This window comes from Podarcis erhardii (genome assembly GCF_964252035.2).
Source record: "Podarcis erhardii genome assembly, chromosome: 10".
In the NCBI taxonomy this organism is placed as follows: domain Eukaryota; kingdom Metazoa; phylum Chordata; class Lepidosauria; order Squamata; family Lacertidae; genus Podarcis; species Podarcis erhardii.
In genome coordinates this window covers 26,443,327-26,468,856 of record NC_138500.1, presented here as the reverse complement: position 1 = coordinate 26,468,856, position 25,530 = coordinate 26,443,327, and the positions used below count along the sequence as shown (strand labels likewise).

Sequence of the window (25,530 nt, the reverse complement as noted above, 5' to 3'; positions counted from 1 at the left end):
CTGTCATTTAAAGAAACCAACACTTTGGTGTGCATTTTTTCCTTTTTTGTCAGCCCAGTTGATTTCTCCCTTCCAGATTACAAAAAACAACAAGTTTTTTCAGCTCATAGTGCATACAGACATACCTAGACACAGGAGTGGGTGTGGGTTGTCCCACTGTCACTGTTCATTCCTTCACGTCTATACATACAGGCTCTAAAGTGAATGCAGCTCAATTGTTCTTTGCCCCTCCCCCTGCTTTCTAATTGTCCCAAGTGTTTTCCCTGCTTACATGTTTGTTTGGTGTTTTGTTATCTTCATTATTAAAAAAAGAACACCAGCCCTGTTTCCCTTTTTAGCACTTATTTATGTTTATTTGGAGACATTCTTAGCCACACTTCACCATAATGGCCCAGGGCAGGTTGCAATATTATCTTGCAAAGTTAAAATCGAAACAGAATAGAAGACAATAGAAGTAGGTCCCTTGAAAATCTGCTCTGCCCAAAGAAAGGTACAAGGTGGTTTCCTGTTTGGTGGACCCTTTTGCCAGTTAGTGCTGTTGGGCTAGAAACTGGAAGAAAAACTTGATCAAGTTGGTGTGTCTTGACTTTTAAGTGGCTATGTTCCCACAACAGGCTTTCCTCTAACTAAAACTATGTCTATTTGTAAGCACCCTTCCATGTGTTTCCCCATCCCTGCTGCACATAGGAATAATTCACCTCCACCTGCTACTCAGAATAAAGAACCTGTCTTTCCATCACATTTTAATTTAGTGTAAATTGGTCTTGTCCATGCAGACCTACAGTATGTTAATGATGTGTATTTCCTCCCTCAACTAAATAAATTAAAAATGGAGCAAACCCAACTTCTGCAATATTTTTTGCCCTGGTCACTTGAAGGCAATTTTTAATTTCCACAAAGAGCTGGGCAAGTCATTACTGTATTTACAAATGTGCAGGATTAGAAAAAGAAGACTGCAGGCTCTTTGCGTTAACTATTTGTAACGACTTTTTGTATTTGTGACACCCTCATCTTGCCTGACTTGCTACAGTAACAATATCCCCAATGTTCTGTGTCCTCCCTCAACTGCAGGGTGCACACTCTGTGACAAGGCCTACCCATCTGATTGTCCAGATCACGGGCCTGTGACCTTTGTTTCAGACACCCCAATCGAGAGCCGAGCCAGGCTTTCTCTCCCGAAACAGCTTGTCATCCGCCAGTCTCTCATGGGAGCCGAAGTTGGTAAGGATACCGTTAACTAGATTTTTATGCGGTGGGGTATGGTTGGCTGGGGAGAGAAAAGGAAATCCCAAGTGAATAAAACCTCATCTGGTAATAGTGGAAAACAAGATAATTAAAAGGTGGCATTTGGAAAGAAATTGGGTCTGGGCAGTTCATTTGTAAATGGGTGTACAAGACAAGAATATCTGTTTTGTGGTCAGAGAATGGTGGGAGGTATTTTTATATTGTGCCAGTTCTCATTATTAAGTGATTAATGAGGAAAGCAATAACATTGTCGAGACTTGTTGCCGAGATCAGGGGTGGCTACACTGGCCCTTGAGATGTTGCTGGATTACCATCAACTGTGACTCTTGACCATGCTGGCTGGGGCTGATGGGAGTTGGGGTCTAACAACATCTGCTTCCCCACCATGTTTGCATTTTCTTATGTAGAACAGTTAACCTAGCTGCAGCAACTGTTATATAGCCCTATGAAATTTTAGTGCCTCACAGCTCCTTAAGGAAGGTAGTTGATCTGGAGGCAGGGGTTGATAATTAGAAGATCAAGAGTCATTTCACTCCCACTCAATGCAAGATTCTTAATAGGTAGTATTCTCTGTAGCGTATTTTTTATGTCTGCAAAGGTACATTAGTTTACACTAATAGAGATTGTCACCTTTTCTCTTCAGGTGGGCAGTATTGTCAGTTATCAACATGTCTTGGATCTTCCTCCTTGGGTATGGCCACTAGATAAACTTTGGCAATGAAACTCTGACTCAGTCAGTTAGTGGAATTAGGCCTGGGCATTCATAGAAACTTATTGGTTGTATTTGTATCCATGTCTTTACATGTTTCATTTAAGCCCTGTGACATTATAGTTACTTGTGCTTTTGAAAACGCAGCTCCAGATCTGCTAAAGTAGCAACTTTTATTTGGCCTAATCTTCTCTGTTTTGCAAGGGTTTAATTAAACTCAAAGATAAGTCAGTGGGAGGAGTGATGCTTGAGTCTAAAACTGCCATGACATTGTTGCTGCAATGTTCATAAAGGGCTTGAAAGCCTTCAGGCCAATGACTTTCAGACTTTATATCTTCAGGAGACACTTTCTGCAATGACTAACTTGTTACAGAACCCTTGTATGTCTCTTATGGCTTTCAGGAGATCTTGGGGTATCTTCTAAGAGCTTACATTCAATTTATGTGCCACACCATCCAGGTCTGGTGGGTTTGTCTTCTTGAACTGATAGTATGACCTCTCTCTCTCCTACAGCAGTACATTTGGAACCCCTTTGTTGAAAGCCCTCTGCCTTAAGGCATCACTCTCTTGGAGTGAGAATTAACAGCCTGGACAGAGATGTTTAGTGGAGTAACTGGGGAGATTATGGAGAACCTAGTTATTCTAACTGTGCAAAGAATTGGCAACCTGAGATGCTTGCTATATTCCTAGCTGCTTCTGCAGTTTCTGAAATAAACATTTTCTATTTTTGCAGGAAGTGCCTTGAAAACTTAAATGAGCGCAGGAGGTCAGGACCTCACTTTCACAACTCGACTGAAAGTAAATGATTTGATATTAGAAGAAAAATAGATTGATGCAGTGATTAACAGTTGAGCGTACTCCCAAGAGTGTTATGTGATAGTAGTTGTTCCTGTGACTATCTCATTTTGTAGATGCTTTCATGGGCTGATGCTTAGCAGTAGTCCTCTGAGTGCTATACAACATTACATCTTTGCAGTGGTGGTATTGGAATTTGTTAGGTGTAATCAGTGGATTGTTGTTTTTAAACCTGTTGGCAGGTGTGTTGGCTAGAGAAACTATTCCTGTACGCACTTGCTTTGGACCCCTCATTGGGCAGCAGAGCCACTCCATGGAAGTAGCAGATTGGACAGACAAAGCTGCCAATCACATTTGGAAGGTCAGTTTGTGTTGTCATGTCCTCCTCTTCATTATTGAACCTTGTGCAAAAAAGACAACTTGGGTTTGCCTTGTCTTCTTTTGCGCACATGCACAAAAAATGGCAACATGACATTGGGTATGGTGAGAAAAGTGGCAAGTTATCCTGAATTAAGTGGTATCTGTATGTATAATACTCCATTTTCAGATTTGAAAAAGTGCTTGAGAGACTTGCCTTCCTTTTCCCCAGCTATAATGCTTCTCTTAAGAAATATAATGTTCTCTTAAGAAAGGTGTGTGGAGCTTTTGGCTCTCCGAATGTTGCTGAACTACAACTCCCATCAGTCCCAGCAAGCATGGCCAATGACTAGGGACTAGGGAATTCTAGTACAGCAACATCTGGAGGGCCAAAAGTTCCCTACACCTGTTTAAGGCTTGTCTGCACAGCAGGCAAAATTGAGTTTACCACCATGGGCTTTATAGCTGCCTCGTCCTTCTTTCCTTTCATCCTTGTGAACTGAAGCCCTGTCAGGGAGCTCTAGCACATAGTGCCTTACAAAGGTTCAGATCATGGCGTCTTGGAAATCGGGGTGGGAGGGAGAATGTGCTTCTAGAAATGAAGCTATTTTCTAATAAAGGATGGTCCATAGGATGATGTCTTCATGCTTAGTTTACCCCATCTTTTTAGACTGTTTCCAGCACTTAAGAAATTTGCTGCAGGAAAGTCCTGGCTGTAATATTTCCTCCATGCTGCTGCAGCGACAGTCTCTGTGGAGAGATTTTCCAAACATTTCAACTGGCACGTCTGTCTTACTTTTCTCTCATCAGATGTACCACAACAATGTCCTGGAGTTCTATATCATCACAACTGATGAAAATGAATGTAACTGGATGATGTTTGTGCGGAAAGCCAGGTGAGAAAACGATACACTTTAGACAGGGTTAGGTACCTTAGTGGAACAGTCATACTGGTATGATATGCATTCCTCCATGTATTGCATCAGAACCTTATCATTCTATCTCTCTTTTCTCTGCCCCCATTTTTACTTGAAATAGCACTCTTTAGTCCAGGCATAGGCAAACTTGGCCCTCCAGATGTTTTTAGGACTACAACTCCCACCATCCCTAGCTAACAGGACCAGTGGTCAGGAATGATGGGAATTGTAGTCTGAAAACATCTGGAGGGCCGAGTTTGCCTATGCCTGCTTTAGTCCAATATTTTGGAGTCAAAAGTGTAATTCAAAAAAACTTGTTCCAACCATACGTGTTCTCATAGAACTACACTGGTTATCAGATGATTTCTGGACCCAACTGAAAATGCTGTTCTGGCTTCTGAGACACTATATGAATTCGGGGCACTTAGAGCAATGTAACTTTTAGGCTTAGGGATCAAATGTGGTCCTCAAAGCCTTGCTGTCTAGTCCCTGGGACTGTCCCCAGCTACATCCCCTACTTGCCTTGCTTCTCACCCTTGAGTGATTTTGCTTGACTACATTGTATACTTGAACTCCCATATCATTTATATAAATGGAGGATAGAGGTAGGGGTGTGTTTGTGTGTGTATATAGAAACTAGCCTACTGTAGAAAGGTGAACTTTACATTCACTGCTCTGCCCACTCTTGACCTACCACAGGTCCCCAGAAAGAAATGCAGCCCTCAGACTGAAATAGGTTCCCCGCTAAGGTTTAAATCATAATAATAAAAATAATACTAACACACCCACACTGGCAACTTCAGCTCAGGTTCACCTTTCATGCACACAGGTGTGAGTCAGTAACTATATATTACAAGATCCTAAGCCCCTTTGTTGCCCTGACATGTCCCAAAAATATGCCAGCTCTGGGGCTGGGTTAGTTAATACCCTCCTACTGTGATCAAATGGAAGGGGACAGAGACAGCTTCCCCTCCTGCCTTGGTCATAGTTGGAAGCAGGGCATAGGCTGTAGTGCAGTAGCTCTGCTATGGATTCTTCACCTATTCCTCAATAGGATTGCTCTGCCCTTCTTTAGGCCCACTTAAACCTTTCACCAGTACAGTAGCACCTCGGCTTACGTTACCTTTGGGTAACATGAACGGCAAACCCAGAAGTGTTTCACTGCACGCATGCGCAGCAGTCCCTCCAGTTGCGGAAACCTCAGAATCTGACCAGAGCTCCGGAATGGGTTCCGTCTGCAACCAGAGGTACCACTGTACAACTAGTTAACCTCCACTTCTAAGCTTCCGGCTGTATTGTTTGGCACAGAGGTTCGTGGCAAAAAGGGTCAAAAGTTTTGGTGCATATTCACAGCAAACTTTCCTGAAATGGGCTGCAGTAAGTTTGGATGTAAGTCACGGGGAGTAAAATATGCAGGGTGTCAAAGACATAGGATCCAGAGTCCAGAGGTGGACATTGGGAAAGCTTAAAAGTAAAACAGTGACATCTGAATCTTGCAATGGAATAATGTGACTATTGGTCATGCTGCCTAGAGCTGATGGGAGTTGGAGTCCAACAACATCTGAAAGGAGACACATTCCCCATCCCTGTTCTAAAGAAGCTGTCTGCTCCAGGAATGGAAGTCACCCACTGTGTGACCACTGGATAGAATTGAGTAGTATTACAAAGCTGAATTTCAGAAAGGTCCACAGCTCCACTTCTTCACTCAGAATAAATATTTTTTTTCTGACAGCTACAAAAGTAGTCAGTTACTGTTTTGAATTAGCTTGTACTAAGAATGTTAAACATTCCAGAAATATTGATAGAATAAATATAAATACTATGTCACATTTAAATTGGTTTCCTCTCTGCATATAACAGGAATCGTGAAGAACAAAATCTGGTGGCTTATCCTCATGATGGAAAGATTTACTTCTGCACCTCACGTGATATCCCTCCAGAGCATGAGCTTCTATTTTACTATAGTCGAGATTATGCCAGACAGATTGGTAAGCAGTTTGATGAACTTAATTGAATGTATCCTTTAGAAAGCATCCACTTGTGTTCAGTTTGCCTCTTATCAGAGCTATGCTTGAATGGATTTAGCTCCATATTGTTAATTTTATTCATGTTCTAATTCTAGGTATTTTACAAAATGTTTGCCAAGCTGGGTTATTTTGCAGGATGGGAAGCTCAGTTATGAGCTTTGAAGCTTGTGCAAAATCAGTTACCAAGGAACAGAAACTCTGTAATGCCCAATTCGCACATTATTGGCTTTACAACACTATCTGACCATTTATTTGCACAAAGCTACAAGTTTGTAACTTTTTCTGTGCCTTCTTTTTAGTCAGGATGGTTTTCTTGTCTTTTGTTCCTGCAAAATGCACTGAATAAAAAGGGAAGACCAGTCACCTTTAAGCAGAGCCAAGCTTGCAAGTATACGAGAGCTGTGGTGCTTGAAACTCTGAGATCTTGTTTTTGCGTTAAAGGTGTTCCTGAGCATCCTGATGTGCACACTTGTCACTGTGGAAAAGAATGTGCTTCCTACACAGAATTCAAGGCCCACCTGAGTAGTCACATCCACAGCCACTTCCCCAGCCAGGGCCACAGCAGCAACCATGGACCAGGCCACAGTAAGGAGAGAAAGTGGAAGTGCTCCATGTGTCCTCAAGCTTTCATCTCACCTTCTAAGCTTCATGTTCACTTCATGGGGCACATGGGCATGAAGCCACACAAGTGTGATTTCTGTAGCAAAGCCTTTAGTGACCCTAGCAATCTCCGTACACACCTCAAAATACACACAGGTAAGTGAAGACCTTAAAGTTCTGGAGTTGATAACGTGAGACTTGAGTTGCCTGGGTTGTTAATGAACTGTATTGCTGTGGACAAATTTCCACAGGCAAACTCAGTATGAGCTCTCAATATAGTTTTTTATTTCTGTGAAAGAAACTGTAAATTTGTTTCTGAGTGACTTGGTTAATTTTTTATTATATTAGCATTCTTTTTTGCCTTTGTCAGAAAGTCCAAGGTATTTGGCAGCATCTGTGGGCTGCAGGGTCTCCTCCTTCCTACCAAGCCTCTTTCACTAGAAATGAGCATTGTATGCAAAGTTCCAGCTGTTGCATACTGTGCCCCAGAGCCCTGCTTAAAGTCCCCTGCACAAAATAGAAGGAACATATGGAAATGAGCTTTATTAACCTGCTTGCATGCCTTTTCTGTAGATCCTTCTATCCCAGTTTACCATTTCTGTTCAATACGTATTTGACTAAATGCTCTGTTTTTAGCCTTTAGCCAGATTTGAAACATTTTTCCAAAGAGGAAACACAGGGAGATCAGCCAGACTCTTATATTATGATGGGAAGGACCATTGCGTGGCATTGTGATGGATCACACTGGGTGCAGGATGATGCAGTGTCCTGTCAGTAGTAAAATTTGAGGAGAGCTCAGGGATACATACTCCCTGGCATGTGAACATGCCCCACATAATCAAACTGGGTGCTGGCTTAGGTTTTAAAGTGTTCATATAATTAGGTAGAAGGAGCAGTGTAAAATGGTCTTATAGCCTTTGTTTAACCAATTCCAGGTCAGAAGAATTATCGCTGTGCTCTCTGTGAAAAGTCCTTTACTCAGAAGGCCCACCTGGAGTCTCACATGGTTATCCATACAGGGGAGAAAAACCTCAAGTGTGATTACTGTGACAAACTGTTCATGCGACGGCAGGATCTCAAACAGCATGTGCTCACACATACCCAGTAGGTAACTTGCAGGGGAAAGATAATTTAGAACACCAGATTTTCTACAGAAATGCCGGTGTTGTCTCTTACACACCTCTCCTCTGCGCAGAACAGAGGGGGTGTGATTGTTCAATAGTGCTGTGTCTTTATTCCCAGGCAACGGCAGCCAAGTGCACAAAAGCCTCTCAGGCTCTGTTCACAAGGCTGCCTTTGCACAGGTGGGCTACCACTTCTCCTGGGAGAAAGAGGTAGCCCACCTGTGCCAAGGCAGAGGTGGTTGAGGCAAGCGCACAGACCTGCCTTTGCATGGGCGAGAGGAGAATTCTAACAAAGCCTCCACTCGGCTTGTGCAGGCTGGAGGTGGAGCTAGCTTAAGACTTCTCCGCTGAGGGGCAGGCATCCAGGCGCCTCTTAATGAAGAAATTTAAGTATGCCACTGGCTGTACCACCAGGCCAATACAGCTTGTTCATCCCTGGCTTCTTTAAACTGCTCCTCAGCAGAGCAGTTTAAAGCCCCAACTCTGGCCCTGTGGGGGCTCCATTAAACTGCTCCTACCCGCCCCCGCAGCAGAAGGCAGTTCAGGCTAGGAGCCAGGGGGGTGGGGCAGCCTGTTCCCAGTGTTGGGAACAAGCTGCTTCGTCCCCAGCCCCATGTGGTGCTGGGGTGAAACCATCTCAGCTCCTTTGTTAAGAGTAGCGGCAGTTTCACCCTGGTGCCTCGCAGTGCTGGGGCCAATGCAGCTGCTTGTTTCACTATCACTGTGTATTGCTGTGTTTAAAATCTGCTATCACCCAGCCCTACTTTAAACCACAGCTTAGCTCAACTGGTGACATGGAAACCAGATCAATAAGTGTTGTTTTTTTTAAATAGATATTCAATCATAATTACAAATGCTTATTTTCTTCCTTGTTTAGAGAACGCCAGCTTAAATGTCCCCAATGTGAGAAGCTGTTCTTGAGGACAAACCATCTAAAGAAACACTTAAATTCTCATGAAGGGAAGCGGGACTATGTCTGTGAAAAATGCTCCAAGGCTTATTTAACAAAATATCATCTCACTCGTCACCTAAAAATCTGTAAAGGACCAACCTCCAGTCTCTCAGCCCAGGAAGATGACGAGGATGATTCTTCAGAGGAAGAGGAATTGATAAACTCTGTAAGGAGTGACACCTGTAGGCTTAATACAAACATGTATGTGACAAATGACGCACTCTCTTGCCACAAATAAGAAATGGAGGACTTAAAATATAAATCGACTCGACTTCCTAAAATCATGTTTATTACACTACAGTGAATTTCTGGGCAAGGACCAGATCTCACCCCCTTATGAAAGTGGCGTATGCACTCAGAGGTTTCCAAGAAGGGTAAAAACAAACTTATCACCTATCCACTTCAAGTGTGGAAACTGCTACTGGTGATTTGGTTGAAGTGCAATGCATGACTTAAGAAAAACTGGCAGATACACCTCTGTATTCTAGTCAGCTGCTTGGAACAAGAGCAGATACCCTCTTTTACAGTTAATAAATTTGATTTGTATGCCATCACAGCAGAACAGTGCCCTGACTACTCCCCCACCCCAAGTGATGTATACATTAGTTTGGGCTCAATATGAACTTACTTAAATCAATATTCATTGTACGCCAATGAATTGCCCATGTGTTAAGACAACTAGTATTTGCAGATGAGACTGTTAATATACAGTATGGGATCAATACAGGAAAGCATGCTTATAATGCAGATTTGGTTTTAGCATGAGCCAGCAATTTGCTGTATATAGTGCCATATGGTATTACCTGTATGGTTACTAATAACCATGTATTTTGGGGAGTTCTGCTGCTAATATATTTATGGAATGAAGATTCATTTAAAATCTGTTTCCTTATGGAAAAATTAAAACACTGCTTTTTAACGCATGCATTAATTACCATTCTTTTCCTCAAACCTTTTCTGCTCATGTAGGAATCTTTTCTCCCCCCCTAGAACCACTTAAGACTTCTTGATGAAGTTAGATACATACTTTAAAATCTTCACTTCCTAAAGAATGAATACACTGCATGAAAACCACGTGCTGAGGCCAGTTTTTTGTGTAATTTCCGTTTTATGTTCACTTCTCATTAGAGAGAAAAGCTTATATGGGCAGCTCAAGCTTTTACATTAACAGATTGTAAGATTAGATTTGCCCAATATCCTCCAAGGTGTAGATAAATCATTTTGGCACAGTCATGGTATCAATATTCACTTTATATGATACAGTGCAAAATGTAATACCAGATCACGGTTCCATTACAGCATCTGGGTCACTGCTGCAGCCACTAGCAGAATTTTTTGCTTCAGAACTTGATGTGGCAACTACCAGCCTCTGTCGGTTTCCAAACACTTCATTCACTGTAACACAAATAAGAAAAGTAGTTCTGTTAGTACTACTACATACATTCTGGCCTTGCAAGCCATCTTAATGTGTTTGCTGCACACTTCTTTTAAACCAGGAAATAATCCAATGACATCCACAGATGCAGTACACCTTTGACAATCCCTTCCCTCATTTACAAAAGAAATTCAGGAAGCCTTGGGAGTATTCTCTACCACACTTGGGAGCAGCTGGCGTAATCTCTGTGCTGTCTGGTAATAGATGGTAGGGGATGCTAAGTTGATCATTTCTCTGACATTTTATACCCTATTTTCCTGTGGCAGTTTGCTTAGTCAAAACACTGCTTTCTGGATTGAACATGCTAACTAGAACTAAATGCAGATAAAACCAACAATCTCACCTGCAGAAATTGTGCTTATGTCCCAAACACGTAATCCTTGTTTCTCTCCTCCAAAGGCATAAACAAATGGTAAGTCTGGGCAAGATGCTGCACAGAAGAGGACACCCTGTGGGCAAAAAAAAGCATAATTAGTTTATGATCCCCTGGAAACTCAGCTACCTACCTTTCCTAAGAGAGAACTGAGAATGTATGCTTAATATGGACAGGTGCTGCTACAGGTTCCTGCTACATATCCAGTCTCAAGCTAGTGTATAAAACTTTGCATAGGAATCATAGTATCAATAGTTGAAAGGAGGAATGAGGAACCTATAGGCTTCCAGAGGCTGCTGGACTACAACTTGCATAATCTTTGGACGCATTGCCCTGGGGCCAACGTATTCTCCACTAAATGCAGTTACTGATCTTTCAGTATTTTGAATGTTCATATTTAATACATGTGCTTTATATAATACTAGCATTTGTTTTACAATCCTTTTTGGGTGGACGTGTACTACTTATTTGATATTTTATTTGATATTTTATTCTACACCCACTTCCAAATCTTCCACGGGTGTTCTGAGTGTGCAATAATTAAAACTCTGAAACTCTTGATACATTAGATAAATCTTAAGACTGATCTGCACCTGGTTCATTTGAATGACCATATGCCAGACAATCCTAAAAAGAGAAGACTGGTTATTTTATTTTAGAAAGATTGAAATTACCATTTTCATGTCCCTGGAATGAACCAAACTAGGTTTATCTCCCAATATGTCCCAAATTTTCACATATTTGTCTGCAGATGCTGTCACAAGACATCCTTTAATCTGGCTGCTTAACTGTAGTCCTGCAAAACACAAGCATACATTTCTACTGTAGCACTTTTTAAAAAGAAATCACAATGAGCTAAAATTATAACAAGGGCAGGCCTAGAGGTTGGCAAGGGCTGGATATTTGCCAGAGGACCTACTGACCCAATAAAAAACATTGGAGTTTGGGACCCAGTAAGAGCAATTACTGTCTTGAACACACACCCTTCTCTCCTTTTCAAGTTAAGGGCACACACTGAGGACTCTCAAAGTCCTTGGTTAGCAGTACCAACCAAACAATCACTGCTTCCCCTTCCTCTGGTAAAAACAAGGTATCTTAGATTTCCTATTTCATCTGTCATCTCTTATACACTGCACAATGGCAAGTACGTGTTTGTCTCAGGCATGTCTATACAGGATAACTAACCCCCATCCCGGTTTATATTGGATATACTGTATATAGAAATGAGACCTAGCATTTGTTTGGGGCAGAAACAGAAAATTTACCAGATACTTCTTCGTTATGAGCTTTCATTGTAAATACTGGTTTATGTGAACGAGCATCCAGACAGTATACAAATCCATCTTCTGTGCTGGCCTAGAGAAAACAGTTCCAAGCACTGTTAAAAAGCAGAAGGAATCAATACGACAATATCTGGAAATGCGTGGGTCAAGCTCAGCCCCACAAATGATGCCATCAGGCCTCACACAAGCCATACTCAGAAGCAAAAGAGGGGTGCGGATGAGCAGCATCTGCGGCAGTAAGGACTCGGCACGGTCTCTGGGAGAAATTGGGGACTGTGTCTGGCCCATCACCCTTGGTGGAAGTTTGTTTTTGGCAGAGCCTGTTGGTAGCAGGTACAGTGGAACAGCAATAGATAGCAGACCTCAAGCCTGCTGATTAGTTTAATTTTTGTGGGTGGCATTATGTTCCAATTTAGTATTTGCTGTCCATTCATTTTGTATGTTAAAAATAGCCTCAAGGACCTTCATTAGGTGAGGTGTAAATACATAAATAGAGGGGAAAACACAAGGCAGAAAAAGGTAACAGGGAACCTTGTACTTGCCAAGAAGTGGTGAGGGGAAAAATGATTCCAAGTCACTCTTTCAACCTGCCCACTGAAGCGCCAGGTTCGATGGTTATCCTGTGGACTTCTGCAGTCATACAAAATTGCTGATCTGGAAAGCGGAATCAGAGCATTGACTCAAGCAGGGTATCAAGTTCTTTTATTTGATTAAATGCGGAGAGTTTTTGTTCAACCTTCTCCCTCCACACCCGTGCCAAACTTTTCAAAATCTCTTTAATTCTAGGTTAAGTAATTGAGAAAAGCATAGCATGCCCCAGAGGTTGTAACAGTAAGAAAATCAGACTGAACACTACCGTTCAGAGATCACCGAGGAAGAAAGTGTAACCAAACCAGTGTATCAGACAACATAAGGTTAACAAAAGAATAAGCCAAACCCTACCCTACGCTGAAACAAAAAGTGATTTTAGTGCCACATTATGATTTCTGTACTCCTGTTACAATCATGCAGCTCCTACACTGTACAAGTAGAGCAGGGAAAGTATAACATGCCCTTCCTTACTTGTCGTAAGAACCAGAGACGAGAGTCTGTGTTTCAAAAGGATGAAACTGCAGTGTCTGCACCTGCAAAGAACATTAGATTTGAGAAACACAGTTCAACTGAAATATATTGTATATGATCTCATTTTGTGTAATTCCTGATACATGGAATTTTTCTACAAACAGCCAGGTTTCTGGAAATCTGGTTACCTGCTACGTTTAAACAAAATAGATCCATTCCTTAGCATGCAAAATAAATATTGGATCAAAGTTGCGGATGTTGGAGAAAGAAAAAGGAGAGCCCTGGTGCATGGCCAAGAATTTTATTTACTTTTATTATTTACAGTTTCTGACAGTAGCAAGCAGGCATTCCTACAGCACTCATCTCTCTGCAGTCTAGACATCCTGATGGTGTTTCACCTGATTAATCAAATTTGGTAGTTGACCTCAATTTCTACCACGGAGCTGCCATCACCTGCCCTTCTAAGAAAATTGTAGCTAAAGGTGAAATCCAAGAGGCATTTTCCTTTGTGTTATATTTTGGTTGTGAAACTTAAGTTGTTTTGTATACTGCTAAAACCTGTCTCAGTGGTATTTGCACTTAGCATTACCAGAGGCAAGGGATGGCAGGCCTGCTGTGATTTTAAACAGCAGAACAGAAAATGGCAGTAGAGGCGGTTTTTCATCCTTGCAGCAACATTAAGACAAGAGCACCTGCTGAAACACCCCTATCTACACAGCCATTATTAAAGGAATGAGCTACAGCCACCTTTGGATTTGATTACTCTTGTTAGAAGTGGTGTGACCAAAGTGTGAATTTGAGGTTTTGAACCCAAAGCTGCTTTTTCCATCTTCATCTTTGGCTGCTGACATTCAAATCTGATTATTTTTACAAAAACAACTCTTTCAAAATCTGTTTCATTTCAGTTTTACAACTGGCAGACAACATTTCTCTCAGGTCATAAAACCTTGCTTGACTAGTGCCTCATGTTCCATACCTCTTCTAATCTGTTATTTCTTTTTTCATCTAAATCAAGAACTAATGAAAACTCAACGGAATAAACGTGTCCCTTCAATTACATTAAGTGCTTATAAAAACCTTTCTACCATTATCTTGCTTACACCTGGAAGACTCTGCTATTAACAGTGTGCCTGGAAAGGCACTATTCATCTTACCAACTCCCAGAAGGGAGAAGAGCAGGAATACACCACCAGAGCTTGCTTTTGATATACACCCAGAGTTCTAACTGCTTTTTCAGGCAGGCTCCTGTCCTTAAGAACTACAAGACTGAAATAATGCAGCAGGTAAAACTTCCTCTGTGCTGGGGGCCTTAATAAACTCTAATTTGCCACACAGGTGCTAAATGTACTGCCAGCAAAGCAGTGAGAAGCTGATTAAGCTAGTTACCAGTAAAGTGGTCACACAAATTTTCCATGAAGCCAACTGGCTGGTGGGCACTCTCTTTGCTGTTTACTGGTAAAAAGTTAACACGGGGGGGGGGGATGGGTTACCAAGTCCATGGCAGTTTATGCCTATAGCTAGACTTTAAATGCGCCACACATTGCTTTTGTTTTGTTGTTGTAGAAATACTACAGTTGATGGTTCTGGAATCGTCAACATACCTTGTCTGTGTGAAGAGAAAGCGTTGCTGCTGGTGTGCCCCTCGACATATCCCAAAGAATTACGGAGTGGTCAGCTGATGCACTCGCCAACACAGATCTGAAGGAAAGAGGTGATTCATATGAACAAAGTGAAGGCCCAGTGGCCCAAGTGTAGACCCCTTCCATACCCATTTTGGTCTCTTTTCAACTCTGCTGTAGGCTCAGAGATACAAAACAGCGCTGCCTAAATACAAAAAACGGGTGCATATCGTTTTAAGCAGTCATTCCAGCCACTGAAATGCGTATGCGTTTTTAATAGCTTACATTAGTATTTGAAAGGTGTGCTCACTGCATTACAAAGGTAAACGAAGATTGGCAAAGGCTGGATGCAATTTGCTTCCTGATCCCAGCATCCTATCTTAATGGGTAATGTAGTTCTGTTTCCTAAACTATTTAATTAACCTCCACAAAAGGTAGGCGATTCCAGGGGCAAGCTGGTGCTAAGGAGGAAGACGGCCAGCCTGCTGCTGCTGCTGCCTACCTGGCAGAGGTTTCAACTACTTACCCAACACTACCTAGTCTCACAGCCAACAGCTAGAATATTAAAAGGGCAAGGCCCTGTGGTTTGCTGACTAATAAGCATTTGAGCTAAGAGCCATCTGCTGCAATTGTCCTGGAGCAACTAATAACCATGATTCCTAATAAACCAGACTGTCAGACTGGAATGGGAACCTCTGGAGAGTGGCGACACTAAAAAAACTAAAGCAATTAAAGTTGTCGGTGAACTCCTAGCAAAAAGAAACACAAAAGCCTTGTTTAGACATTAGATCTAATCTTACACCCACCCACCCACCCACCCACCCACCCACACCCACACGGCAGCAGGTACTACCTCTACATTAAAATGTACATCTACAAGCACAGGCTTGTACATGCCTCAGCACATGGGCACTGCAGATCTGCAGAGTCTGCCCCTCACCCCCTGTGTGGCCTTTTATGCGCAGAGGACTAGACCTAATATCTGAAAAGGACTTAAAATGGAGCCCCAGAGAAATATAGAAGTTTAAAATACATATCTACACCAGAAATTGGTGCAAATCTCTCTTTCACACATAGATTAATTTTCCCCTTAAATATCTATGGCACAGCAAGGGCAGAAATCTATTTTCTACCATATTTCCAATAACAGATATTGAAGAATTGTGCGCAAGTATGCGAATACACACACAAAAATATTTCTACAAATTATCTTTACACTGTGTTACCTTAATTTTTACTTACCTGAGTTGCTTATTCCATGAAAGGTCAAGCACTGCATCGGTATGCCCTTCTTGATGGTCTTCTTTAGACGCATTCTTTATATAAAAACATTAAGAAGTCCTTTATAGCTTCAACATTTACTTCAATAAGCAAGCTCAAGCAGCCAATTCTAATGCTCCATGGAGCAAACATGGAAAAAGCACAGGGTTGTAGCCAGTGCTGATCCTACTCGGAGCTGGCCCACCGATATTAACATGAATAACCTAGGCCCAATCATTTCAAGACACGCAGCCCTGGTCCAGAGAGTTCCTACAGCTTCTGAGGCAATTCCAGTTTATATTCTCTTGCCCCACTTAGGAACATGGCAATCTGCCTTAAACCAAGTCAGACCAGTTGTCCACCATCTAGTTCACTGTTGCCTATGCTGAATGGCAGCAGCTGTGCAGGGATTCAGACATAAGTCTATCCCAGTCCGACCTGGAGGTGCCAGGAATTGAACGCTAGGCCTTCTGCACACATACCACATGCTCCACCATTGAGCTACAGCCCTTCCCAAGATACAGCCAGACTCTTTCCATGGGCAGAACTTGCAACCTAAATCCTCGGTCTCTTTCCCCCATTCTGTGAAGCCCCTTCACAAACTGAAGCGCAAAGAAGAGAGGCTAGATGTCTCAAGGAAATACTTTTGGACTAGCTGAAGATCCCACAAGATGCTGCCCGCCCCCGCCTGATTCCAACCACAGTGCCCCCAATCCCCACTTTTCATCTTTCTCAATGTGGCTACCATCACTGGGAACAGTCTACTGGGAACTAGTCCCACCCAAACTCTTCTGAATTACCGTATTTTTCGCCCTATAGGACGCACTTTTTCCCCTCCAAAAATGAAGGGAAAATGTGTGTGCGTCCTATGGGGCAAATGCAGGCTTCAGGAAGCTCTGTGCAGCCATAGGGAGCCCGGTGCGAAGTCGTGCCGGGCTCCCGAGGGCTGCGCAGAGCTGCCTGCATTCCAAAGCCTGGGGCACGCTGAAGAGCATGCCCGGGCTTCGCACAGCTCTCCGCAAGCCTGGGGAGACCGGCGCGACTTCCCGCAGGCTGAATAGCAGGCTGTTCTTGGGGCTGGGGTCGGGGGAAGCTCGGGCTTCCCCCGCGCCAGCCCCACCCCTGGGGGGGAAATAATTTTTTTCCTTTATTTACCCCCCCCAAAAAAACTAGGTGCGTCCTATGGGGCGGTGCGCCCTATGGGGCGAAAAATACGGTAAATCCAAGTTACCTCTCTCTGTTCAGACCTATGCATAGAGACACTCCTAATGAGTTACGACAATTCTCCAATACTGAGTTCCAAACATGATCAATCAATTCCTCCCCTCCTTGGGTATCTGTAAACTGTTTCCAAAAGAAACAAAACCACTTCCTGGCGGGTCTGTAAATAACAAATATATCCAGTGGTTTGAAAATGCAATGTGTAAGCACAGAAAGTGAGCAGCTCTTTTTGGCCTTCATCCCAAAAGGTTACTACTGACTATGATATTGATAATAAAGTCAGCTTACTTACCTTTTTCCCTTTCTTCTTCTTCGTTTTTGCTTTCTTGCTTCCGAGGGAAAAGACTGGCTCTAAACTATCCACTACGTCAAGGTCCCACACTTCAATAACAGGACTCATTGTGCCCACGGCAACATAATTCCCTGATGAATACCCAAGATAATCAGGAATTACTTCATGAATCCTGCACATTTTTAACACATTGCTGGTGTCTGCTATTTCCTCATGGAACTACCTCAATAGGATTGCAATTTTTAAATCAGGTCATCTCATGAATTCACAATGTTAGATTTCTATTGGTACGCTGTCTTGAGATTGATTTTACTATAGGTAAGTAGGATACAAATGTCTAAGTAAATAAACCACTTCTCATTGAAAATAAAGATACTTGTTCATTTTTCTGTGGCACACACACATATTATATACCACCAAATATGCACATATATAACATACACATGTTCCCCAGCCCTATAGCATTGTCATAATATATTTCAATTAAAATGTGCTGTGAGACAGAGTGGGATTTTAATCACTGTCTTTGTATCCTGCATGCCTTCAGAGACACAATAATCTGCCAAAAGACACTTAGCGAACTTCACAGGCAATTGGAAATCTGAACCTAGGTTGCCTACATCCAAATCCAGCACACATTTCTCAATATAAATATAAGGTGAAAAATCACACATTTAAAAGCTATTTGGAAGAATTATCAGAAATTCTCAGAACAAAATAAGTAGCAGTTATCAAGCTTGCACAAGATAAAAAATGAGGGACCGTATCAGCAGTATAGGGGTGCATAATAGGGCTTTTTTACTGGCAGATCTAAACTATGGAACAGTCTCCCCACTAAGATGCAACATACCTCAGCATTGTACTCTTTTAGAAGGAAGGTGAAGATATTCCTCTTTCAATAGGCTTTGGGAGGTAAAGAGCTGTATACTCTGTCTGAAATTGCACCCTCTATTTTATTTTATCTTGCATTTACTGCATATTTTTTCCTTTAGGATTTGTTCCAGTGTGTTTTAATATGCTGTACACCGCATGGTGACTGCATGTTGAAGGATGGTATAGAAATGTATAAATAAATACAATTCCTGAGCCGTTAGTCTTTTAAAACAAGATTTTTTTGGGGGGGGGGGAGAGACAGGGATGTGTGCTGGCTGGATGTGCCAAAACTTCTACCCAAAAAGCACCAAATGGAATTTAGAAAAATCTTGCAATTAACTTACCTGCAGAATCCTCTGGGTTAGGATCAAAGTTCAGCCATTCTGCACTCAAAGGATATGCTGATAAGAGGATATCATGATGGACGTAAAACGAGTCCTCTTCATGGTTATAAACTGTATGAATAAAATTTTGTAATTTATATACTTTTTGTTGATAATATCATCTTAAACTTCTTCGACATGTGTCAAGGTGACACACAATATGATAAAAAACACCTTTAAATAACAGCTAAAAACACAGAAAACAGCAGCAAATGAAAGAGAAACACCCATGGTAGAGACCATTCTGCTGGGAAAGCTTTCATAAGTATGTTGCTTAAAGATAATATTAATAAATAATAATAATAATAATAATAATAATAATAATAATAATAATAATAAAAACCTCTTGTGGAGAAAAAAAAAAGTAGACTGGTTAACAAAGCAGAGCCTTGAATATGAACCAAACATGCAGTTATGCCCGTGTGCACCAAGTACTGAAAACACCAAATGTTAGGTATGTGAAAGCACTTTGCAAGATCCTTCAGCACCACAGTATAATTTCTTTAGGTCAGGCCCACACAATTTTCAACTAAAGCCTGACAGGCATGAACTGTGGCCTGACAAGTTCCCTCTTTCTATAGTCCCTTGTAGGAGGAGGGGGAAACTGATGTATTGCAGAGTTGCTGACAAAGTCTCCTAGTGTCGTTAGCGAGACACAAAGTTGAGTTGTCAGCAGCAACAGTTTGTCTTATGCATTTAGTAAGTTTAACCACCCCGAACAAGAAACACATTGGGCAAACAACAGTGCAAGCAAAGGCGAAAGATAACAACTCAGGGGCGTTGTGGCCCTAGACCAGGATTCCTCAAAGGAAGATTCCTCTGGCAACTGCAGCTAGAAAGAAGAGATGGATCCACTCTGTGGTTCATGCCAAATGGGTTTGGACATCAGAGTATCCTGAGCTGCAAGGAAACACCTCTCTCGCTGGACTCTGACGGTTGGTCTGCAGACTCCAACCCATCAACCACCCTGACTCATGAGGACATTAGGCGATTCTCATCTGCCAAAGTCAGCTCGCAAGGGTGGGAACAGATGCGGATCTGGCCCACCAAGCCAAAAACATTCCCTAGCCCTGCTGCAACTGTAAAAGGCAATGTCTGAAGTTAACTCGTTTTCAAATGATGGAAATCAATAGGCGAAAGAAGCAGTTGACCGTAATACCAGATAAACCAAATATTTGTTATCACTGTATTAAAAGCAAGGCGGCTTTACCCACCGTGAACTTCTAGACTGCAGTGGTCCTTATCAACTCTGCCACAAACGACAAAGTTGTCACTGGGCTTAATCATGAAGTCTTCATGCTCATATTGCTCCTAAAAGAGAATGCTCAGTAGTGTTAGAACATTGCTGTACACAATGGTCAGAATAAAAGGCTATTTTAGGTGCGTTCAAACACTTGGGAATGACCAGTATGCCCCCACCCACTTCCCCTTCCACATAACTACTTACTCTTGAAATTCCCCACTGTTTCAAAATCAGTTGCCATGTGATAGTGAACTGCTGCCCAAGGGAACAAAATCTCAATTGCTTTGGGCACTAAATTAGTGGCTTGATTCTTTGGATATCAGCTTAAGCTTCTATGAATATAGGGGTCAATAAGCATTCAAAAATAGCACTGTGCCTGATGGGATAAATAAGGGTGCAATCCTAACCATGCTCTCTCAGATTTAAGTCCTAATGAATACAATGGGCCTTACCCACAAGTAAGTGGGGTTAGGATTGCAGTCTAAACATTCAGAAAGAGCTTGAAGATTAGCAGGAAGAACTGGGATATCAGTGCCCAAAACTGAAACCTCAAGTAATATCGTTGTGATTATCACATACCTAACAAAATTACTACATATACAGATTAGATATGCATTTCATCATAATAAAGTCAAGATGCACCATTACATTTCATCCCCGCCATCCCTTCCTCTTCCCCCTATTTCAGAACAGCACCACCACAGAGCATACAAAAAGAGTAGCAAGATAATCCACCTCACTCCTAGCCTCCCAGAGGATAAAGCAGAATGCCTTCAGACAAAACTGTCAAAGAATCATACAAAAATATGATTCTTTGTGTGTGCATGCACATGCGTGTGTTTGCCTTGCTTTTATTATGCGATGAAGAGCAGTATATAAATTTAATATGCGTGGTTAGTGGGATTTCCTGATTGACTGACTTCACTGGGATTTAGACCCAAATAAGTAGGAAATGCAGGGACACAGGTGATCTAAACCACAGAGCCTAGGGCTTGCCGATCGGAAGGTTGTCAGTTCAAACCCCCCCGCTACGGGGTGAGATCCCATTGTTCGGTCCCAGCTCCTGTCCACCTAGCAGTTCAAAAGCATGTCAAAGTGCAAGTAGATAAATAGGTACCACTCTGGTGGGAAGGTAAACAGCGTTTCTGTGCGCTGCTCTGGTTTGCCAGAAGCGGCTTTGTCATGCTGGCCACATGACCCGGAAGCTGTCTGCGGACAAATGCCTGGTCCCTCAGCCTATAGAGCGAGATGAGCACGCAAACCCCAGAGTCGTCCGTGACTGGACCTAACGGTCAGGGGTATCTTTACTTTAAGCAGGAAATGCAGTCAGATTAAAGTAAGTCACAGTGTTGAAAAGGACCAGAAGACCATCACTCTAACTTCACACTTAGAGAAAACCATCAACAGACGTCAATTTAAGGAACCCTGAACACAGAATACAAATGAAGGTGAGAAATCAGCCACCTCAAAAAGCTGGTCTTGAGTGTCAGGAGTTCCAAATGAGGCTATACTTATAAGTGAAGGAACAAACTCAACTAATTCTTTATAAATTTAAATATTTCTGTAACAAGGGACGTGGGTTAAATAACTAGACACCATATGAAGTAAGACAAAACCCAATACACAAATATGCAGGCTACATGCACTTGTAACCCTAAGGGTATCACTGCATGATGTGAATAGATCAAACAGCTAGGAGGAGTTTAGAAGGTTTTGCTTCCACTTTTGTTCAACAAAAGTACTCACTGTATTTTTAAGAGTGACGTAAGGATCATTTTCATTGCTTCCATACACTGTGAGACCTGCTAGGGTCTTTCCAAGACTCTCAGTGCCTGTAAAAGAATATTCAAAATTTCACATGGCAGATTGTGCTAAGTAAGTCAAACTTACATCAAAGTGAAACCTTAGCAAGCAACAGTTTCCTTAGTAAAATTATTGGTCAAAATGAAGCACAAGAGAGAACATAAAAGGTTTTATGATGGAACAATCAAATGCTATTTGAATTGTCATAAAACTGTCTGCCTTTAAAAAAACAACATTTTAGCAAAAAAAGCACAGCTCTCCTTCACCACAAGGCTTTAAAAGCTGGAGCTTAATGAAAATTCACTGAAATATATTTACTATGAACCAATTAAAGTGTAAAGAGGAGAAAATATCCACCTATTGCAGGGACATCTAGCTACAAAAAAAGTGTTTAGAGCACAGAGCATCTGGGTTCAAGTCCAAACCGAATAAATTGATAATGGATACCTAGTTATTTTTATTCTGGTGCTTCAGTTGCAGTAGCTTTTTTTCACTATTTATTAGAAATTTTCCACATCCTGTCCTAATGGGGAAGAGTGATTGCTTTTTAAAAAGATTTGGTGGATCAAGTTTTCCTCCGCTCTCGGGGTTTAAATAATTGACAGGCTTAGTGGTAAGAGTTTTGAAATGTAATCATATACATGCCTTCAGAAATAAGTCCCATTTAGTTCAATGTGCCTTATTCCCAGATAGATTCTTAGTTTTTGGATCCTGGGACTGGAGGATCCTTCCCCAAGGCAGATTATCCTGTCCACGAAGCCCTTTCTGATCTTCCAAACCCTGTGAAGCCCAAACCTCCTTTGCATTATCAAAAACAGATGAAAGTCAAGTGGCACTTCAAATGAAGCTCCTTGCCCATAAAATGTATAAATCCATTTCCCTTGACTTCCTAAAAAAGTACTAATTCCTGTGAGGTGTTTTCAACTCTATACTCTTTCCTTTGCAACACTGACCCTTTGTGATCTATCTTCCAATACTCAGAGCAAACATATTACAACATCTTGTGAAGAATTTGCTGGTGGATGGTAGGAAACACAGAAACAAGTCTAATGTTACCTTCATCTTCCTCATCATAATTATCCAGGTCATATTCTGCCAGTTCATCGTCATCCAGCTTTTCATTTTCTTCATGGTCCTCATCGTTGGGAGCTGAGCTAGTTGCCTCAGCATCAGCAACATCCATGGTGCCTCCTGAAGCCTCTTCCTCATCATCATCATCACCACTAGCATCTCTTTATGTAAGAAAAAGTACAACATACTTTGCACAACTGAATGTCACAACTTAGTTTTTAATCACTAAGACACAATTCCATATCACTTCTTTGCCACTGACTTTGCAAGTCTTAAACACACTTCTTGTGGAGCAAATCGCATTGAACTCAGTGCAATGTTCTCCCAAGTAAGCATTCATATGGAAAGGATTCAGTTGTAAGTCTCACACCTGCTTCCTTGAGGTTCACTGGTGTATTAGTACTGAGTAGCAGCAGCAACCACCTTAATGGCAGAAATGAACAGGCCACACATCGCAGTGCCAAAGCTGCAGCTTTTACTCTTCTCCTAACATGAGGGAACCTGTGTGCACCTAAACTGAACCAAATACCCTCCATATAAGCCACCTCCTCACTCAAGTTCATAGGTTCACTATGACCTTATACACAGTGGCATGCTCAGCTTGTGCAGCTTTATTTTATTCCCCTCCCATACTATTTTCAAATGTTTTGCTTCCTTTATGGACCAAAAAAGTTACAAAGCAGGGATGTGAAAGTTAACATTCATATCCTTGCTCTTGGCAGGTTTACTCCTGCAGATGCAGAAGACAGTATTATTTTCCTATCCTGGGCTGAGAGATGTTCTGCGGAAATCAAGTACAAAAATGTAACACATGAGCAATAATCTTTTAAAATTATTATGTCTTTTGAACATGTGCAAGCAAAGGTGTAACAGAGAACAAACCTAAAAATACACAAGAAACGGTTTTCTTTTATATTCTTGCTTATACAATTCTATGCTTCTTCACCATTCATGTAGAATAAGATGTCAATGGCTACCAGCCATGAAGGCTATGTTCTGCCCCCACAGCTGGAAGCAGTAATGCTTCTGAATACCAGTTTCTAGAGACCACGGCAGGGAAGAAGGCTCATGTGCTCAGTTGCTGCTTGGAGGTTTCTCACCGGCATCTGGTTGGCCACAGTGAGAACAGGATACTGGATTAGTTGGGTCACTGGTCTGATCCAGCAAGCTCTTATTACGTTCTTATTCAACTCACTCTGTTAACCTGTCCACCTGACAGGTGCTGGAATGAGGTAAATTTACAGTTTATCTAGGCACATCAAAGCAGCGATTCAGTTAAACGTATTACAAACTCATATAGGGAAATCTGGTAGGGAAAGACAGGACTCCACAGCGTCACCTGATGTCACAGTGTTATATCATATATACAACACATATAAAACGCTTTTTCTTTACAAATCCAGCCGAGTTCCTAGATTAACCTGTCTAGGATTAAAAACACCAGGGGTTTTGCAACAAATTAAACCTTCACATAGATATGGCCTACAATATATTAACTTTTCCCGAATTTCTGCTTCAATATTACAAAGACTTACTGCAGTCTCTCTTTGGCTTCAGAGACCAAGCGTTTCAATTCATCTGTTTCAAGATGAACCTGCAAAGTGGACGCACAGAATACAGAATTACAATTTAATTCATGTCAGGTAGTTTTTCTTTAAAAGGACATTTGAATAGGTTTGTAAAGAAGTTCTATCAACACAGTCTAGCAGACAGTAGCATCCTTGACTTCTTAAAAAGTATGCTTTTATTCAGCCCAATCAAATAAGCCATTGAAAACAAATGCAAACTGATCATCAATAACACCACGCAGCTGTGCAGTAACCTTAGAACAATATTTTCAACAATGAGAGGCACTGGGTGGACAAGCTGGAATCGGAGTGTCCCAAAGTAACAGGTATCCACATTCTATGCAACTTTTCATTATGACTAGAGACTTCTCAAAGAAGGCTCCATCAGCAATCCTCAAGCAAAACCAAGAAGGCTGCTGAATGCTACAAGTAAATACTGGGCCAAGGCTTGGTGGGTGAGGGATGTTACACAAAAGAAAAGGGGCAAAAATGGTAAAAGTAGCAACATGGCTCCATTAGGGGCAAAAGAAAAAGAGGCAACAGGTTTTTTTATGACTATTCCCTTGCTGGGGTTTAGATTGATTTTACATGAAAACAGAAGTTGTTCTAAGTCACGTTATAAACTTTAGAATGAAAGGCAGGATATAAACATTGTATAATAATATATACCACAATGTATTAATCAGGACATGTCTCACCGGGAGGGCACTACAATCCAAGAAGCAGATCCTAATAAATGTTGCCTTTTATATTTTCCAGGAGACAGGAGATATGGCTTCTCTATTCGTACGGTCTTTGTTGCCATCCAACACCCTTTCCGACACTTTAACACGCCCAAGCCTACTTAAGCTCCCAATACAAACACACACACCTGGGAGTAAGCCCTGCTTAGCTCGACGGTCTTATTACTGAACAGACTCGTGCAGGACTTGCGCTGAAAAATTCCACAGCGCTGCTGCTGTTACAAACTGCAGACCAGAACTGGCTTCGCCCTCTCTCTCGACCATTTTCCTGCCTGAGCACTGATAAAGCTCCCTCGCTGCATTGGTAGCCCTGTAAGTGGTTGCACCGCTGCCGCTTCGGACTAACGAGAGAGACGCTCAGAGGCAGCTGGTGCCAGGCAGGAAAGCCGCTTGCCGCTTCCACGCTCACCTTGTCGGGCGTCTCCTTGGCGACGCCGCGAGGAACCCAAGCAGCGCAGGTGACGGGGCAGCTCATGGCCTCAGCTGGCGAAAGGGAGAAGCCACGCGACCCCGTAGGAACCGTCCCCCGCTTGGACACGCGCGAGCTTTTTCCGGCAAGGGCCCGCTTCGCCCCG

General features: G+C 42.0%; 2 protein-coding genes and 1 long non-coding RNA gene across 10 annotated transcripts in view; 1 reads left to right on the top strand and 2 right to left on the bottom strand.

Annotated features, from left to right (window-relative positions):
- The window catches only part of PRDM4 (PR/SET domain 4), a 17,422-nt gene extending 7,773 nt beyond the window's left edge, over positions 1-9,649 (top strand). For 5 of the 6 annotated variants that reach the window (XM_081878374.1, XM_081878377.1, XM_081878372.1 and 2 more), the window contains exons 5-12: positions 1,072-1,221; positions 1,889-1,936; positions 2,992-3,110; positions 3,917-4,002; positions 5,884-6,011; positions 6,492-6,806; positions 7,586-7,754; positions 8,652-9,649. In XM_081878374.1, the coding sequence (XP_081734500.1) occupies positions 1,072-1,221; positions 1,889-1,936; positions 2,992-3,110; positions 3,917-4,002; positions 5,884-6,011; positions 6,492-6,806; positions 7,586-7,754; positions 8,652-8,964 (1,328 nt within the window). In that variant the 3' untranslated portion in view covers positions 8,965-9,649. The remainder of the gene's footprint in view (positions 1-1,071; positions 1,222-1,888; positions 1,937-2,991; positions 3,111-3,916; positions 4,003-5,883; positions 6,012-6,491; positions 6,807-7,585; positions 7,755-8,651) is intronic. The other variant, XM_081878376.1, reaches the window with a different exon arrangement.
- LOC309351067 lies at positions 7,171-7,575 on the bottom strand. Its single transcript, XR_014160681.1, has 2 exons — positions 7,345-7,575; positions 7,171-7,276 (listed from the first exon to the last, which is right to left on the bottom strand). It is a non-coding gene; the product is annotated as an uncharacterized lncRNA (long non-coding RNA).
- On the bottom strand, positions 8,876-25,530 carry PWP1 (PWP1 homolog, endonuclein). 3 transcript variants are annotated; one of them, XM_081878393.1, is made up of 16 exons: positions 25,365-25,530; positions 24,180-24,238; positions 22,630-22,805; positions 21,517-21,602; positions 19,742-19,838; positions 18,489-18,599; positions 17,272-17,402; positions 15,741-15,814; positions 14,481-14,577; positions 12,880-12,941; positions 12,360-12,471; positions 11,800-11,890; positions 11,209-11,330; positions 10,505-10,610; positions 10,005-10,121; positions 8,876-8,913 (listed from the first exon to the last, which is right to left on the bottom strand). In XM_081878393.1, exons 1-15 carry the CDS (start codon positions 25,428-25,430, stop codon positions 10,009-10,011), a joined length of 1,503 nt encoding a protein of 500 aa, XP_081734519.1. In that variant the 5' UTR covers positions 25,431-25,530; the 3' UTR covers positions 8,876-8,913; positions 10,005-10,008. The 3 variants fall into 3 exon arrangements, with proteins under 3 accessions (XP_081734519.1, XP_081734518.1, XP_081734520.1); XM_081878392.1 differs by lacking the exon at positions 8,876-8,913 and having other exon boundaries at positions 8,999-10,121; XM_081878394.1 differs by lacking the exons at positions 8,876-8,913; positions 25,365-25,530 and adding an exon at positions 24,911-25,298 and having other exon boundaries at positions 8,999-10,121.